Below are 16598 nucleotides of genomic sequence, written 5' to 3' on the forward strand. Positions count from 1 at the left end.
GATTCGAATTTCTTTATTCGAAATTCGGGGTGTGACGGTATTGTTCATAAAGCACTTCTAAAATTCCAAGTCCTGAAAGCATAAAGCACAACTTCAACCTTAAAAATGGAAAAACTGGACAAAAGATTGACCGAATAAAGTTGGAAAAGCTACAAAATGCAAAGGGAAATTGGACACAAGATCAGGATATAGATTGGAGAAAATACAAACAACTTGAATCATAAAAGATGTGGTTCAACTTCAACCATAAACTTTAATTTCAGTATTTATCAAAGATGCCCATGATTATGGTATAAATACTGATCAAATAAAGATGGAAATTTCCTTAGCTGTAAAATGCAAAGGGTAACTGGACAACTTTTATCAAATTAAATCTTTTGGAAAGGAGGTTAGATACTTTATTGCTAGATGCCTAGATACTAAATTGCTAGCTGTCATATTCTATTTAAAAAGGTCAAAGAACTGTTGAAATTGGTCACAAAAGTGGCATAGAATAAGTGAGATATCTTGAATTTGAATAATGAAGGATATTAGAACTATAATATTATTAAGAGATGTGTTGTTAGCCAAAATCAAAAAATTTAACTGAAATGACCCTAAAAGATTAAAAAACTTTAAGAATTAATTAAATCATAAGGACAATTATGACAATTATAAATATATTTTTATTAAGATAAATACACAAAAAAATCCTACAATACATTTTTCTCTCCCATTATCTTTTTTTTTTGTGATAGTTGTTTTCTTCCATTATCTTTTCTTTTTTATTTTCTCAAAAAAAAAAAAATTTGACACATGCAGAGCATGTGTGAAGGAAGGCTAGTTCAATTAAAGACTATGCGACCCAAGCACTCAAGTATATTTGGAATTGTAATAGGGATATCAATCCCGACAACACACAATCAAGAAACAAAGATGCTATGATATCCAATGAATGATTAACCTTTAAGAGCTTCACAAAGATCAGTTGGGTCTTGTATTCTAATAACTTTCGTTTTCACCTCAAACACACTTATTTCTAACTTCTAACCTAGGCCTTAGACTTATTGTTTTGTATAGAGAATGACAACACATAAAATTCTTATACTAACAACTCTCCTTTTAAAAAAGCCGATGAGCTGTGATGTGTTGGTAAGTTATAAATCTAACACTGGTTTGATTCTCCACTAGGATATGTAAGGGCGGGTGGGTGGGTGGGCTAAGGGTTTTATTTTTCTCTAAAGGGGTAAGCTTTTAAATGTTTATCAGAACTCTTACTCGATAAGAAACCCTTAAAGTAACTCTAACAGTTTCCCCATAATTTTTGTATTATAGGGAAGTAAAAGTCAAAGTTTTAGCTGTTATGCGACCCCATGTTTTTTCTTCAACTCCAACAAATTCTCTATTTTACAGTAATCTCTAAAATCTCCATAATTCTTTCTTAAAATTTTAGAGATTGCTATAAATTTAGGGAATTTGGTTTTCTCTTTCCTCACTATCCCTAAAATGGAGATAGTTAAAGGGAATCTATTTGGAGCAAAAGAGGCTTATTTTTCCCTAAAATAGAGAAAAATCAAAATATGGGGAAGCTGTTAGAGTTGCTCTAAGAGTTTACTGTAAATTTAGAAAATTTTATTTTCTCTTTCCTCACTATCCATAAAATGGGGATAGTTATATAGAATCTGTTTGAGCAAACGAGGCTTATTTTTTCTTAAAATAGAGAAAAATTAAAATATGGGGGAAGCTGTTGGAGTTGCTCTTAAAGTTGGGAGAAGAAAAAAAAGCTAAAGTTTTGACTTTTACTTCCTTATAATAAAGAAATTATAAATAATTTGTTAGAGTTGCTCTTAGAGAGAAAAAGAAAAAGAATATAACTGTCTTTTTTGAATCTGTGACTTTTTCTTCGGAACTCTTACACGATAGGAAACCCTTACCCCTTGAAAGAGAAAAAGGAAAAGAATATAAATCATTTTTTCGAATCTGTTTTCATTAATTTGGATTAGCGTGTTTTTTGGGTTCCTTAATAAGCTGAGCCTTTGTCTTTTTCTTTTCTCGAGTTATTAAAGTGCGTCTCTTTGTTTTACACGTTCTCCTTTTTGTAAATGGAAAAAGCAAAAGGAGTTTCACTGTGCTCTCTTCATCATGCTATGCTTTCTTGTTCTTTTTTTTTGAAAGGATGCCTTCTTGATCTTAACCCTCGAAAACTTGAATGAAAAGGGTTAATCGAGCGGGCGACAATTTTGATTTGTCTTCATGATCAAGTAGGATCAAGTAGTGAGTCGTTGAGTAAGAGACTAGACAGTACTAATGGGGATGAAGAGTAAGCTGAAACAGGAACAAGTTACAGATACTAGCAGCCTAGTGGGTTTGGTATTCTCTTGGTCTATTTCGGATGTTCTCAATGAAAATCTTTACAGAAATCAGGTTTGTTTGAGTAATTTCCTTTATGTCTTTATTACAATTTACAAGTACTTCTTGCTTAAAGCCCAGTTCTCAGAAAGAAAAGTAGCTATCTTGTTCAGCATCAACTACTGGAAATGTGTGCTTTCATTATTGTAAAAGAGAATATGTGTCAAAACTTTCTGTTTTTTTTTTTCTTTCTTTCTATTAGTCAGATTTAGTTGAAGTCTACAATCAAAATGGTTGGAGAAAATGTCATATTGATATTCCAAAGTAATTTTCAGATTTCCCTAGTAAAATAGTTTATTAACTCTGCATTACATTGGCTCTGCATTTATAGTAAGGTAAGTTTGATCCTGCATTGATAGCCCTTCCAATAACATTGGCTCTGCATTTTGAGTCAATCCACTAGTAGCATTGGATTCACTGAATTAGTTTGAACTTTGAACTTGGAAGTGCTTATCTTTTGGTCAATTTATTTCTTTCCTTTGTTCACTTAACAGGTGCAGAGGATCCCCGACACATTTGTGACATTGACGAGTTACAAGAAATCATTCATTCCTTCACTTGTTGAGGAAACTCATGCTGATTTACTATCGAATATGAAGACTCTGTCACGTGCACCAACTTGTGAAATTCTGACAATCGAAGATTCAGCTGGACCTCCTGGTGTCTTGTTTTACGATATAACGTATAACAGAGATACAGAAACTGATAAGAATCGCAAAGGACCGATGTATGAGCCACAGGTTGGAGATATCATTGCCTTGACAAATGTTAGACCAAAATGCATTGATGATTTGAACAGGCCTCCAAGGTTCTATCTAATCGCTTATGTTGATAAAGCAAATGATATTGATGAATTTCCTGATGATCTCCGGATTCTCCCGTTTAAAATACTATCATCGAAGCCTATCAACTATGGAGAACCAGACATGCATAAGAGCAAGAGAGAAACACTTTTTGCTGTCTATCTTTTGAACTTGACAACAAATCTCCGTGTATGGAAGGCTTTGAACTCAGAAGAGGGAAATACGAATATCATTAGCAAAGTTCTGCAACCCAATTCAGATGTATATATTTATATATCGAGACTCATGTAAAATTTCCCTCGACAGTTAATTTGTCTATACTTTTCGCACTCTTAATATATTTATCGTTTTTTTTTTTTTCCTTTACAGGATGGGGATTCTTGTTCAGTTTGCTTCTCACAAGAAAAATGCAATACTGGCATTTCTGCTGTACGGCCTACAATTTTTTCTCAAAATCTAAATGAATCCCAAGAAGCTGCTGTTTTGAACTGTATCAGTTTGACTCAATGCCATCACCAGAATTCTGTAAAATTAATATGGGGTCCTCCTGGTACTGGCAAGACAAAGACAATGAGTGTGACACTCTTTGCTCTCTTTCAGTTAAAGTGCAGAACTCTCACATGCGCTCCCACCAATATTGCGGTGCTAGAAGTAGCAGCAAGACTCCGGAGATTGGTTAACCAATCACTCGAGTATCGCAGGTATGGACTTGGAGATATAGTTCTCTTTGGTAACAAGAAGCGAATGAAGATTGACAACAATAATGATCTTCGTGACATGTTTCTTGATCATCGTGTTAAAATCCTCATCAAGTGTTTGGTCCCTTTATCTGGGTGGAGACATTTGTTAGAATCAATGATACATTTACTTGATGATCCTGAGGAACAATATTCTTTGTATTTGGAACAGAGAGCTGAAAAGCAGAAACAGAATGCACAAAAAAATGAGGTGGATAATCGAAAACGTAATGGAGATGAAGATTATCCGTTCACATTTGAGGAGTTTGTGAAGAATGAATTTGATTCAATAGGTCAGGAGCTGAAGAAATGTATGGTAAATTTGTACACCCACTTACCAACTTCTTGTATTTCACTCGAAGTGGTGAAGGACATGGTCAGAGCTTTGGGTTTGCTCAACTCTATTGAATCTTCATTGCATACTATTGGTGTTGCTAATGAAGGGTTGAAGTTAATCAAAGATTTCAAAGTTCCAGGAAGCGTTGTTGGTTGCCTTATGCAGTTGAGAACAGAGTGTACAAACACACTAAAGTCGCTTCCAATGGAATTCTCTGTTCCTATTAACAAATATGCATTAGAGAACTTCTGCCTAGAAAATGCTTGCTTAATATTCTGTACTGCATCAACTTCCTCCAAATTGCATGTTGTAAAAGGGACAAGACCACTGGAGTTGTTGGTCATTGATGAAGCTGCTCAGCTTAAAGAATGTGAATCAGCAATTCCTTTACAACTATCTGGTCTCCGCCATGCTATCCTTGTAGGAGATGAGAGGCAACTCCCTGCCATGGTTGAAAGCAAGGTTTTGTTTATATCCTTTACATTTTCCATTCTTTTCACAGTGTGATCGGTGTTTATAATTACAGCACCTAAATAAATGTGATAAATTACTAGATTGCAGCAAGTGCTGATTTTGGAAGAAGTTTGTTTGGAAGGCTGGCAAAGCTGGGACACAAGAAGCACCTACTCAATGTCCAGTACAGGATGCATCCATCCATCAGTTTATTTCCGAAAAGGGAGTTCTACGACAACCAGATAGTAGATGGTCCAAATGTCAAAGAAAGAAGCTATGAGAGGTGCTTCCTCATGGGAAAAATGTACCAATCCTTTTCCTTCATAAATGTAGCCAATGGAAAAGAAGAATTTGATCACAGATTTAGTCAGAAAAATATGGTGGAGGTTTCTGTAGTCTCTGGGATAGTAGCAAGCCTTTATAAAGGTAATTATTGTAGTAAGTTGGTCGATGCTTATATTTATGTGATACATTGCAAAGACCTAAAAATTGGATTTTACTTTTTCTTTTTTGCCACAGAATTTATTGGAACAAAGAAGAAAGTTAGTATTGGGGTCATATCACCATACAAGGCTCAAGTTCATGCAATTCAAGAGATACTCAGAAAATATACTGAAACTTCTGATACTGGATTCTCCGTAAGTGTCCGATCTGTTGATGGGTTCCAAGGTGGTGAAGAAGATGTGATAATTATATCTACTGTCCGATGTAATGGGAATGGGTCAGTTGGTTTCTTGTCGAACCGGCAAAGAGCAAATGTTGCCTTAACACGTGCAAGGTACTATCTATAAAATTTCATTGTAGTTATCCTATATGATACATCTCAGACATGTCTGATCTCTGCAATTGTTTCTATGCAGGTATTGCCTGTGGATATTGGGGAATGCGTCAACTTTGATTGCTAGTGACACTGTTTGGAAGAAGCTAGTCCTTGATGCCAAGAAACGGAACTGTTTTTATAATGCTGATGAAGACAGCAAGTTGACTCAGGCTATTACAGCTGCCCTGCTGGAGCTTGACCAACTTCATACTCTGCTTAATATCGACTCTATGCTGTTCAAAAACGCCATATGGAAGGTGTGCTGCTACTTTCCCGAATCTTTTCCTATTGTGAACTTGACATTTTCATAGCATACAATAATCGGCCATTTATTGAGTGTATAGGTCTATTAACATCTATTAACATTACTAAAAAGAGGGAGAAAATTGTTAAGTAAACAGGATAGATTAATGGGGAATTACATTGCTAAATGAATTCATCTGTGTATTCTCTAATAAAATGTAGTATGCTGTTCAGTAGTTAAAATATTCCACATCTGTGTTTTCCTCATCAATAGTTGCATGACATATAATTATTTCTTCTTTCTTTCCCACACAGGTTTGCTTCACTCGTGACTTTTTGAACTCCATAACAAAAATAAAAGACACTGCGATTCTTTGGGATGTGCTGGCTTTATTAACCAAGCTTTCGAGTGGATGGCGCCGACCTCTCAAGGATAAAGGAACTTTAGTGCATGATAGGACTTCTGCTCAACTGTTAGAGAATTATAAAATCAAAGGGAACTTGAATCTCATTTGGACTGTAGATATTCTCAAGGAGAATGCACATTACATCCAAATTATGAAGTTTTTGGATATTTTGCCATTTTCTCATATACCAGAACTAGCAAAGCGTCTTGACATTGTTTTTGGGAATTTTACAGTGGACAAGATGAACCGCTGCCGTCACAAATGCATTGACAGGTATGTGATGTTTCAAATTTTTTCTTTTCATACATTGTTATTCCATCAATTTGGGTCAGAGAAATTTCAATTGCATAGGTGGAGCATATATGATTACTAATACTGCTTTTTATCCTTTGTTTACATCATGCATCATTTTCTTTAGGGATACTATCGTTCCAATGAGATGGCCGGTGGTCTTGGGCAATTTCCCTGTAGCTGATCATGAGGAGTTCCTTTCAAAACCATTGCCTTCTTTCAGTATAACAACTAATCGAGAAACAGCAACTTCAACATATGGGTCAGCATATATTCCAACTTTTTTTTTGGAAGTCAAAAAGTTTGTGAATAATCAAATAAAAGTAAACTATTTGAACAAAATGATACATAACTCTATTTGCTATAAATATTGGTTTTGGCAAATAGGAATCAACTACCAAGAATGGATGTACAATTCTGAGCATGAAATCTTTTCCTCATCTTTACTGTAGGTGCTCATGTCGTTTAGTGATTGACGCAGTCGGAATGATAAACTAGGTTTACCAGCAATAAACCTAAGCAAACGATTCTGGAGTCCACCAGAGATAAAAGAGAATAATCTCAATATATTGATAAAAGATAATAAGATCCTTCTGCAGCCGCTTGCGGCTGCATAAATAAGAGAAAAGTACCCTAGGGCGACTAACAACGAAACCCTAAGGCCCATGGACAAAAACGAAAACAATCCAAAAATAACTAAGAAAACCAAAAACGGGTAAAATAGAAAAATGCCGTTTTGAGGCCCTAAACGATCCCGAAAGCCCGAAAAAGGTCACACGTCCGAGTTTGCTTTCTGGTGCGATTCCCTTTCCGGAAAGCTAAAGTGCGTCCCGATCAGACTCCGGAGGCCCATTTCACGTCTACTAGTCACTTTTCGGTTTCCACCCTTAGCACGATCCAATTGTTCTTGAAATTGGACCGCTATCTGTTCTACATCAGTGATGCTGGAGTTTATAGGCCTTAATTTAATTTGTAAATATCATATACTTAAACTCCATATGTCTAAAGCTGGAGGTTATTCTCAGCAGCCTTATATCATCATGTAGGTCGCGATTTTGGTCGCACATATTATCCACTTTCACTTGTTCATGTCGATAGGTGATGTTGAAGTTCATGTCCTGAAAAAAAGGAATTAGTTTTCAATAGCAAAGATGGCCATATTCTTATTCATTACCTGATATATTTTGCAAGCATATATTTGAGCTAATGTACCACTTGCTTCAATAGGGAGACAGCGAAAGCAGTAAAACCAATTATCCTTTCGAGAAGCATTGTCAATCAAAAAGAAGGATTGTTATGGAAAATAAACGCTGAAGGAGGAGTGAAGGATCTCAGCACTTGCCTTGAAGCTAACACTTTGGAGTTCTTGTCAAAAAAATTATCATCACTAATTCTAGCAGCTAAGCCAGAAGCATCTAATTCCACTGACATGTGAGTCATAACTATCTATTCTGACACGCATTTAGGAAGTCTAGTTGTCTGCACATAGTCACTTTTAAGAGAAGTAAACAGATACGAAATAACATGAGCACAATTACTGGGTGCTATAAGTTGTACAGTAGGTGCTCATGTCGTTTAGTGATGCTGAAGTTTACAGGCCTTAGTTTAATTTGTACTTAACTCTAACTGTCTAATGCTGGAGGTTATTCTCAGCAGCATCATGTCATCATGTAGGTAGGTCGCGATTTTGGTCACACATGTTATCCACTTTTTCTTGTTCATGTCGATAGGTGATGTTTGAAGTTCATGTCCTGAAGAAGAAGAATTAGTTTTCAATAGAAAAGATGGACATATTCTTATTCATTACCTGATATATTTTGCAAGCATATATTTGAGCTAATGTACCACTTGCTTCAATAGGGAGACAGCGAAAGCAATAAAACCAATTGTCCCTTCGAAAAGCAATGTCAGCCAAAAAGAAAGATTGTTATGGAAAATAAAGGGTGAAGAAGGAGTGAAGGATTTCAGCACTTGCCTTGAAGCTATACTTTTGGAGTTCTTGTCAAAACCATTATCATCACTAATGGTTTTGGGGCTGCTTCTGCTTTTGGGATTGCTTTTGGGCTTACAGTATGGTGTTTGGTAAAGTTTCCTAGAAGTTGGTTTTGGTCCAAATAACTTCTCCCTGAAGCTGATTATGAGAAGCAACCAAATGATAGCTTTTGGAGCTGCTTTTGTGAAAAAACAAGGATAATACATGAGAAGTCTTTTTGAGGGTTTATAAGTTTTTTCTGTGTAAAACATAATATGCATATTTAAGGGTTTAAAGGAAATCTTTTATTCAGTCCAAGCAAGGGTACAAGGATAATACATGAGAATTTTTTTTTATTTGGTATGGTTACATAATCAAAAAATAAAATTATGTATTTTATTTTGTATGACCATTTTGGTAATTATACCAAGTCAAAACTTTTGCTTTGCAACTTACCAAACACTCAGAAATTGCTTTTCGTTTTCACAGTACTTTTAAAAACAGTTTACCAAACACTTAGCTGCTTTTTCTCACAGCAAGTTCGGAAGTGCTTATTCTCACAGCACAACAATCCCAAACTAAGTCTAGCAGATAAGACAAAAACATCTACTTCCACTGACATGTGAGTTGCATATATGTTGTTACTTGACTGGTACCAACTTCTATGCTGTACCTAGTAGTTATGATCACCAATTGTTACTTCCCTATCAAGTATGTTGTGAACTTGTGATACAACCTTCACTCTTGCAAACGTGACCGTAATTGAGCCATTTCAAATGTGAAAGCAAGAGATTTTAAAAGCTATCAAATGCATTCTCTTTGAATACTGTAGGCCTATATGTTTAAAAACATCAAGGGACTATTCATTCTCTGCTTTTTGAGTTCATAGTAATTGGTGATCTTGAGGTCTTTTGAGCTTGAGTAAAAAATTTAAAAAGTATAAGACTTAGCCTATATCCTAATTCCTAACACAGCTTAAGTTTTTGGGGAACAGGTGCTAGACTTCCACCTAAATTATCCGGTGTCCGTGATGTATTCCATATCTCTGTTGATAAAAATGAACATATTCTTCATGGTAGGAACATTCGCTTAGAGAACGTGATTTGGCATTATCATGGTATCGAGGAAGCAACATGGGAGTTGGAGACTCAAGTCATGGCTAAATATCCAGATTTGTTTGTGCTTTAGCTAATATATAGAGGATTTCTATGACTAGAAAATGTGAACCGTTTAACCCAAAACTTCATGCTCTGTTAGTATTTTAATGAAGTTATGAAGTTTTTTATATTTCTAATTTAGATCCTTTGTCCAAAAACACAAAAAAAAACAAAACTGTTGAAGGAATATCGATTTAGTGTGCCTTATCAAACTAGGAGTAGCAATAGGAGAGAAGGTTCTAGATTTCCCAATCCTACACGGATTGGTATTCCTTGTAACATTAGAACTAGCACTTTGTAATCCCTATATATAGGGCTCCTATTCTCAATAATAAGAATACATCTCTCTCATCAATCTCTCTCAAATACATTATACTCAAACACGTTATCAGCACGACTCTAACCACAAAACAGAAAACCAAAACTCATTCACAAATCAGCCCCTAGCCCGAGCTAGCCGAGCCTTCGCTGCAGCCCGAGCGCCCGTGCGCTTGCAACCTTGCACAGCAGCCCCTGCTGCCCCCTCCCTGCAGCCCTGCGTTCCAGCCTGCTGCCACCGAAGCATCCCTGCTGCGCAAACAAGCCAACGCACACCCACTGCATCTTTTTCCCGTTCCTGTGCACATCCGTCTTCTTGCAAGCCTCGAAACGTCTAGTTCGGAAGCTCAGATCGAAAAACTTTCTTCATCAAAGTTGTTCGTCTCTGTCTCTTCCATCTAACCTCCGAATTTCAGCCTTATCGGAGTCATATTGAGATCTGTACACCAATCGAGGTACAAGCTGTTCAGAACAGAATCTACTCGGATTGCTTCGCTCCATCACGCCTGCATCGACACGCGCGTGATCCAAATACAAGTAAGTATTCAAAAGAGTAAGTTTTGAAGTTCCTATAATTTCAGAATTTATATTTCTTCTTCTTTTCTCGGGGACTTGAAAACCTCCCTTCTTCTACATCCCACCTTTCTTATAACGTGGGTTCGATTTTTGAGAAAAGCGGAATCGTGGGGATTCACGCAATTAACGAACTAAGAGCGTTCGTAAGACTTCGGACTAAGAGCGTCCGTAAGCATCGATTTAACGAACTAAGAGCGTTCGTAAGCTACGGACTAAGAGCGTTCGTGAGCATAGATTTTGACCATTTAAACATCATTGTTTCGGTCTAATCCAATTATTCTTGGAAATCGATTTCTTGGTAGCATAGCTCGGAAATCTTATTTAGTTTTCGTGGAAGCATTGACTCCGAAACTAACTTGTTTTTGTTTCATCTTTCAGGATGTCAAACACAAACAAACTCGATTTTGTTCCATTGGATTATGCAGGCAAAAGGTACTTAATTTGGGTCACTGATGTCGAGATCCACCTCATTGCCCGTGATTTATTGCATACAATCCAAGAGCTTTGTCTTATAGAAACAGCTCCAGACCCTCAAACTGAGAAAGATAATTCCAAGGCACTTGCCTTTATGAAACGTCACATGGATAGTGACCTCCAGTTTGAGTTCATAAATGAGGATAGCGCCATAAAGCTTTGGCATGCGCTTCGCGAACGATATGGCAATGTTCGTGACTCCATTCTTCCGAATACAGAAGCAGAATGGAACGATCTTCGCTTCTATGAATTTGACACTGTCATGCAATTTTATTCGGAAGCTCTCAGCATCAAAGCAATGATGCGTCTCTGTGGAAAAACAATCACAGAAGACCAATTGATTGAGAAAACCCTCAATACCTTCCCCGTCTATGCTATGAGGTCCTCTGACTTATTCCGGACTCATGTAAATGCAAGGCGAATCACAAGTTTTCAACAGCTTATTGAAGCTATGGTCACTACTGAAAGACATGGCAATGAACTTGTGAAAAGAAGATTTGATAGGCTTCAAGATAGCTATCAAGAGCATCGTCCTATGGCTAGAGAAAGTCGCCATCGACGTCATGATCCATACGATCGAAATGCTCAAGAAGGTAATCGCTCAAGGCGACAATCCCACGACCGTAGGAGGCGTGATTTTGAGGGAAATAGGGTTGGAAACCATGGAGCCAACGTTGGCCATGGGCACCACTTTCCAACGCCACCAGTCCTAGGGACTATGCATATTGCGCCAATGCGCCTCAATCAAGGGAGAATCCTCTTTATGGTGTCTATTTCTGATATGGAACGTCTGATCAATGGACCTGAATTTGCAATGTACCTACGAAGGTAGTCGCATCATGGTGATCAAGACTTCGAGTTCACAAAGACTTTAAATCTGGCGATGAAGACAAAATACCGCAGATTTTTATTTATAGTCTTTTATTTTTCCAAGAATTATGTCATGGCAATTATGCCTTATATCAATAAAATGACTTATTGTATTAACTCTTTCCCTCTAAGCGTACTCAAGAGTACTTGTGATGTCTAGGCAAGGTTTGATCTGAGAGAACGGTTTTAAAAGTGAGCAACGCTCCACCAAAATCTCGCCTTACCTTACCTGGTCACAACTAAATTGAAATTGCCGAACGGATAGAGTGACTACGATTTGTCTACGATTTGATTTTTATATTGGATTAGATTATGGTCACGAAACTTTGGTGTCATCATTGGATATTATTAATAAAGTATCGATTTATTTTATCTCATGTCGTAGACATGTTTTTCGAACTTTATTATTTCAAAGATATAAGAGCCAATGGTTTTCATGTGGAAACACATTGTGAGAATGGACAAGAGTTCCTTTGCATCACCTCTAATGACTACGGACATAAACGAGTATTAGAGAAACTTATGTGTCGCTCTAGTGGGTTGTATGCAACCACTATTCGAGTCATTGAATCCAACCATGTCATGAGAGATGATTTATGGGATTCCGACACGTATAGGCTTTGGCACGACCGTTTGGGACACCCAGGTCGTGACATGATGATCCGTATATTAAAGACTTCACCCGGACATCCCTTTTTCAGAACGAAAGGAAGTAAAACTTGAAATTTGGATCAAGGAGGAGCACCTGCGCCTCACGGTGCCTTCCCCCTTCAAGTCCGGCCACCACTAGCCGGCGCCGCCATCCCCCTGCGGCTCAAGGGTGGCTTTGACGCCACCTCTGCTCCTCTGACTCAAATTTCGACTTCTAAAGTCCATTGTGACTTCATGGCTCAACCAAAATCCTCATTGGTTGTTTCCAAAGCCCATCATTCGTTCTGCAAAGCCTGCTCTTTAGCAAAGTTAGGATCGAGTCCATCCTATGCAAAGGACACCAAAGAAAATATACCATTCTTGCAAAGAATCCAAGGTGATATTTGTGGACCTATTCAATCACCATGCGGACCATTTAGATATTTTATGGTGTTGGTTGATGCATCGACACGCTGGTCACATGTCATGCTATTGTCCACAAGGAACGCTGCATTTGCTAAACTCCTAGCACAAATAATTAAGTTACGGGCTCACCACCCTAATCATCCCATTAAGTCTATAAGATTAGACAATGCTGGGGAGTTTACATCAAAGACTTTTGATGATTATTGCATGTCCATTGGGATTGATGTTGAACATCCTGTTCCTCATGTTCATACCCAAAATGGTCTCGCAGAAGCCACCATTAAACGACTACAAATGGTTGCTCGAGCATTGGTGATGCGCACCAATCTCCCTATTTCTGCTTGGGGCTATGCAATATTGCATGCAGCTGTGCTTATTCGTCTGAGGCCCACTGCCACTCAACCCTTCTCTGCGTCCCAGATGGTTACTGGGTATGAGCCTGATGTCTCACACTTACGCATATTTGGGTGTGCAGTCTATGTGCCTATTGCGCCGCCACAGCGCACCAAAATGGGTCCTCAAAGACGATTAGGCCTTTATGTTGGATATGATTCTCCAACAATTATCCGCTACATAGAACCCTTGACAGGCGATCTCTTTACCGCTAGATTTGCGGATTGTCACTTCGATGAGACAGTCTTCCCGTCGTTAGGGGGAGATAAGAACATCAATGTTCAACAGGAACGACAGGAATTGTCGTGGTCTGTCCCCACTCTGTCTCATCTTGATCCCCGAACCGCACAGTCAGAAATTGAAGTGCGGAGAATTCTCGATCTTCAGAACGTAGCAGATTCGATGCCTGATGCGTTTTCTGATATCGCTAAAGTGACGAGATCACACATACCTGCTGCAAACGTGCCTGCAAGGATTGATGTCCCTAAAAGTAGAGGACATGACGCCAACTCAAGAATGCATGAGCATGGCGCCAACGTCCCATCTCTCAATGATGGTGACGTTGTGGCTAGGCCCACGGCTCCCGCCAAGAAGCGCGGGAGGCCCATAGGTTCGATGGATTCTCGCCCAAGAAAGAAAGCGAGTTCGGCACAAAATAATCCATTAATCATCGATGTAAATAATCCATCTCATGAGAATATTCCGGATTATGGTTATGTCCAAGAGACATCATTGGGGGACGCTCCAATGTCAGAACCAACTCCAGAGAATAGAGAGATCTCCATAAATTACACTAGTGTACATGAGATGATGGATAGAAATTCTATGGCGATTGATGATGCATTTGCATATCATATTGCAAAAGGAATTATAGAATATGATGATATCGAACCTCGCTCTGTTGAAGAATGTCAACAAAGAGCGGATTGGCCTAAATGGAAAGATGCAATCCAGGTTGAATTGGATTCACTAACAAAGAGACAGGTATTTGGGCCTGTAACGCAGACACCCCCAAGTGTAAAGCCTGTTGGCCATAAATGGGTCTTTGTTAGAAAGCGTAATGAGAAAAACGAGGTTGTTAGATACAAAGCCCGCCTTGTGGCGCAAGGTTTCTCACAACGCCCTGGAATTGACTACGAGGAGACATATTCTCCCGTAATGGACGTTATAACGTTCCGCTACCTTGTCAGTTTGGTAGTTTCCGAAAAACTTGACATGCAGCTTATGGATGTGGTTACAGCATATCTCTATGGGGATCTAGATTCAGAGATATATATGAAGGTTCCAGATGGACTTCAATTACCCAAATCAAGTGGCTCTAAACCACGGAGCGCGTTTTCAATAAGATTAAAACGCTCACTATATGGATTAAAACAATCCGGACGGATGTGGTATAACCGTCTAAGTGACTACTTGATTGGGAAGGGATATATTAACAATGAAATATGCCCATGCGTGTTCATTAAAAGAACAAGTTCCGGATTTGCAATCGTAGCAGTTTATGTCGATGACATGAACCTAATTGGAACTCTAGATGAGTTGAAGGTAACTGCTAAATACTTGAAATCCGAATTTGAGATGAAAGATCTTGGGAAAACACGGTTTTGTCTCGGTTTAGAACTCGAGCACCGTAGTGATGGAATCTTGATCCATCAGTCTGCATATACTCAGAAAATCCTAAGGCGCTTTAATGAAGATAAAGCAAAGCCTACGAGTACTCCCATGATCGGCCGTAGTCTTGAGCCCGGAAAAGATCCGTTTCGTCCAAGGGATGAGGACGAAGAACCATTAGAGGCCGAGGTGCCCTATTTGAGTGCAATAGGCGCATTATTGTACTTAGCTCAATGCACAAGACCGGATATCTCATTCGCAGTGAACTTGTTAGCTCGACATAGCTCTGCGCCAACACGCCGCCATTGGATTGGTATAAAGACAATCTTTCGATACCTAAGAGGTACGATTGATATGGGCCTATTCTATCCCTACAGAGAGAAAAGGAATGACGGAAAATTGGGATTGGACCCCAAGAGGCAAAATGCCCCCGTCCATGGAATGGCCGCCGACCATGTTGCCGCCGCCGGCGCCGCCACCGCTCATGGTGGCCGGCATTCTCCTATCTCCCTCCATCAAAACGACAATGATGTCTTGATGGGTTTTGCTGATGCAGGGTACCTCTCTGACCCTCACAAAGGTCGCTCCCAAACTGGTTATGTCTTTACCATGGGAAGCACTGCGATATCTTGGAGGTCTACAAAACAGACCCTTGTTGCTACTTCCTCAAATCATGCAGAGATTATTGCTCTACATGAAGCTGTACGTGAATGTGTATGGCTAAGGTCCGTAATTCGACACATTCAAGGAAGTTGTGGTTTGAAGTCTACCACAAATGAACCTACATGCATTTATGAGGATAATGCAGCTTGTATTGAACAAATGAAGTTAGGTTTCATCAAGGGCGACAACACCAAGCATATATCGCCTAAGTTCTTTTATAATCAGCAACAACAATCACTCCTAAAGATTGAAGTGAATCAAATCCGATCAGAGGATAATGTAGCGGACTTATTCACTAAGTCGTTACCTAAATCCACCTTCGAGAAACATGTGAAGAGCATCGGATTGAGAAAGTTATCCGAACTCCCACGATTATAGCAATCAGGGGGAGATATCGACATCAGGGGGAGTTATGATGTCTACATGTTCGATCTCGAAGAGTGAAGGACGTGTTGTGCTCTTTTTGTCCTTCGACCGGGGTTATTTTTATCCCACAGGGTTTTTGTTACCTGGCAAGGTTTTTAACGAGGCAACGGATGAAGCGTCACCACCAAGTTTGAAGCGGCACAAGGGGGAGTGTTAAAGGAATATCGATTTAGTGTGCCTTATCAAACTAGGAGTAGCAATAGGAGAGAAGGTTCTAGATTTCCCAATCCTACACGGATTGGTATTCCTTGTAACATTAGAACTAGCACTTTGTAATCCCTATATATAGGGCTCCTATTCTCAATAATAAGAATACATCTCTCTCATCAATCTCTCTCAAATACATTATACTCAAACAAAAACAAAAAGTGACACCTCATTGAAAATCCCTAGGCCCTAGCATATTCAGGCTTAAATACAAAATAAACGTACGACTTTCCAGATCTCAATCTCTTTAGTTTTTTCCAACAGAAACAGACCATGTGTGATGCATTTTCAGTGGCGTCCGTATGGTTAGATCAAATTCAAGTATAAGTCCAAAGGCAAGGTCGACCATGAATACTGCGGCACGTAGTGCCTCTGTATAATTTTGAGGTGTGTTCG

General features: G+C 38.7%; 1 protein-coding gene across 4 annotated transcripts; it reads left to right on the forward strand.

Moving 5' to 3' along the window:
- The first annotated feature begins 2051 nt into the window (after positions 1–2051).
- LOC112191686 lies at positions 2052–8768 on the forward strand. 4 transcript variants are annotated; one of them, XM_024331079.2, is made up of 10 exons: positions 2052–2403; positions 2883–3452; positions 3561–4727; positions 4820–5144; positions 5238–5496; positions 5579–5795; positions 6097–6461; positions 6607–6741; positions 7707–7910; positions 8340–8768. In XM_024331079.2, exons 1-10 carry the CDS (start codon positions 2287–2289, stop codon positions 8563–8565), a joined length of 3585 nt encoding a protein of 1194 aa, XP_024186847.1. In that variant the 5' UTR covers positions 2052–2286; the 3' UTR covers positions 8566–8768. The 4 variants fall into 4 exon arrangements, with proteins under 4 accessions (XP_024186847.1, XP_024186849.1, XP_024186848.1 ...); XM_024331081.2 differs by lacking the exon at positions 7707–7910; XM_024331080.2 differs by lacking the exon at positions 6607–6741.
- The last annotated feature ends 7830 nt before the right edge of the window (positions 8769–16598 follow it).

The sequence above is a fragment of the Rosa chinensis genome, chromosome 3, assembly GCF_002994745.2.
Source record: "Rosa chinensis cultivar Old Blush chromosome 3, RchiOBHm-V2, whole genome shotgun sequence".
NCBI lineage: Eukaryota > Viridiplantae > Streptophyta > Magnoliopsida > Rosales > Rosaceae > Rosa > Rosa chinensis.

What these genes read in the sequence shown, in the direction of transcription:
- LOC112191686 (XM_024331079.2), top strand. Translation starts at nt 2,287, where the DNA reads ATGGGGATGAAGAGTAAGCTGAAACAGGAACAAGTTACAGATACTAGC. An exon ending in AAAATCTTTACAGAAATCAG is followed by an intron (nt 2,404 to 2,882) that starts GTTTGTTTGAGT and finishes TTCACTTAACAG; the next exon opens with GTGCAGAGGATCCCCGACAC. An exon ending in TTCTGCAACCCAATTCAGAT is followed by an intron (nt 3,453 to 3,560) that starts GTATATATTTAT and finishes TTTCCTTTACAG; the next exon opens with GATGGGGATTCTTGTTCAGT.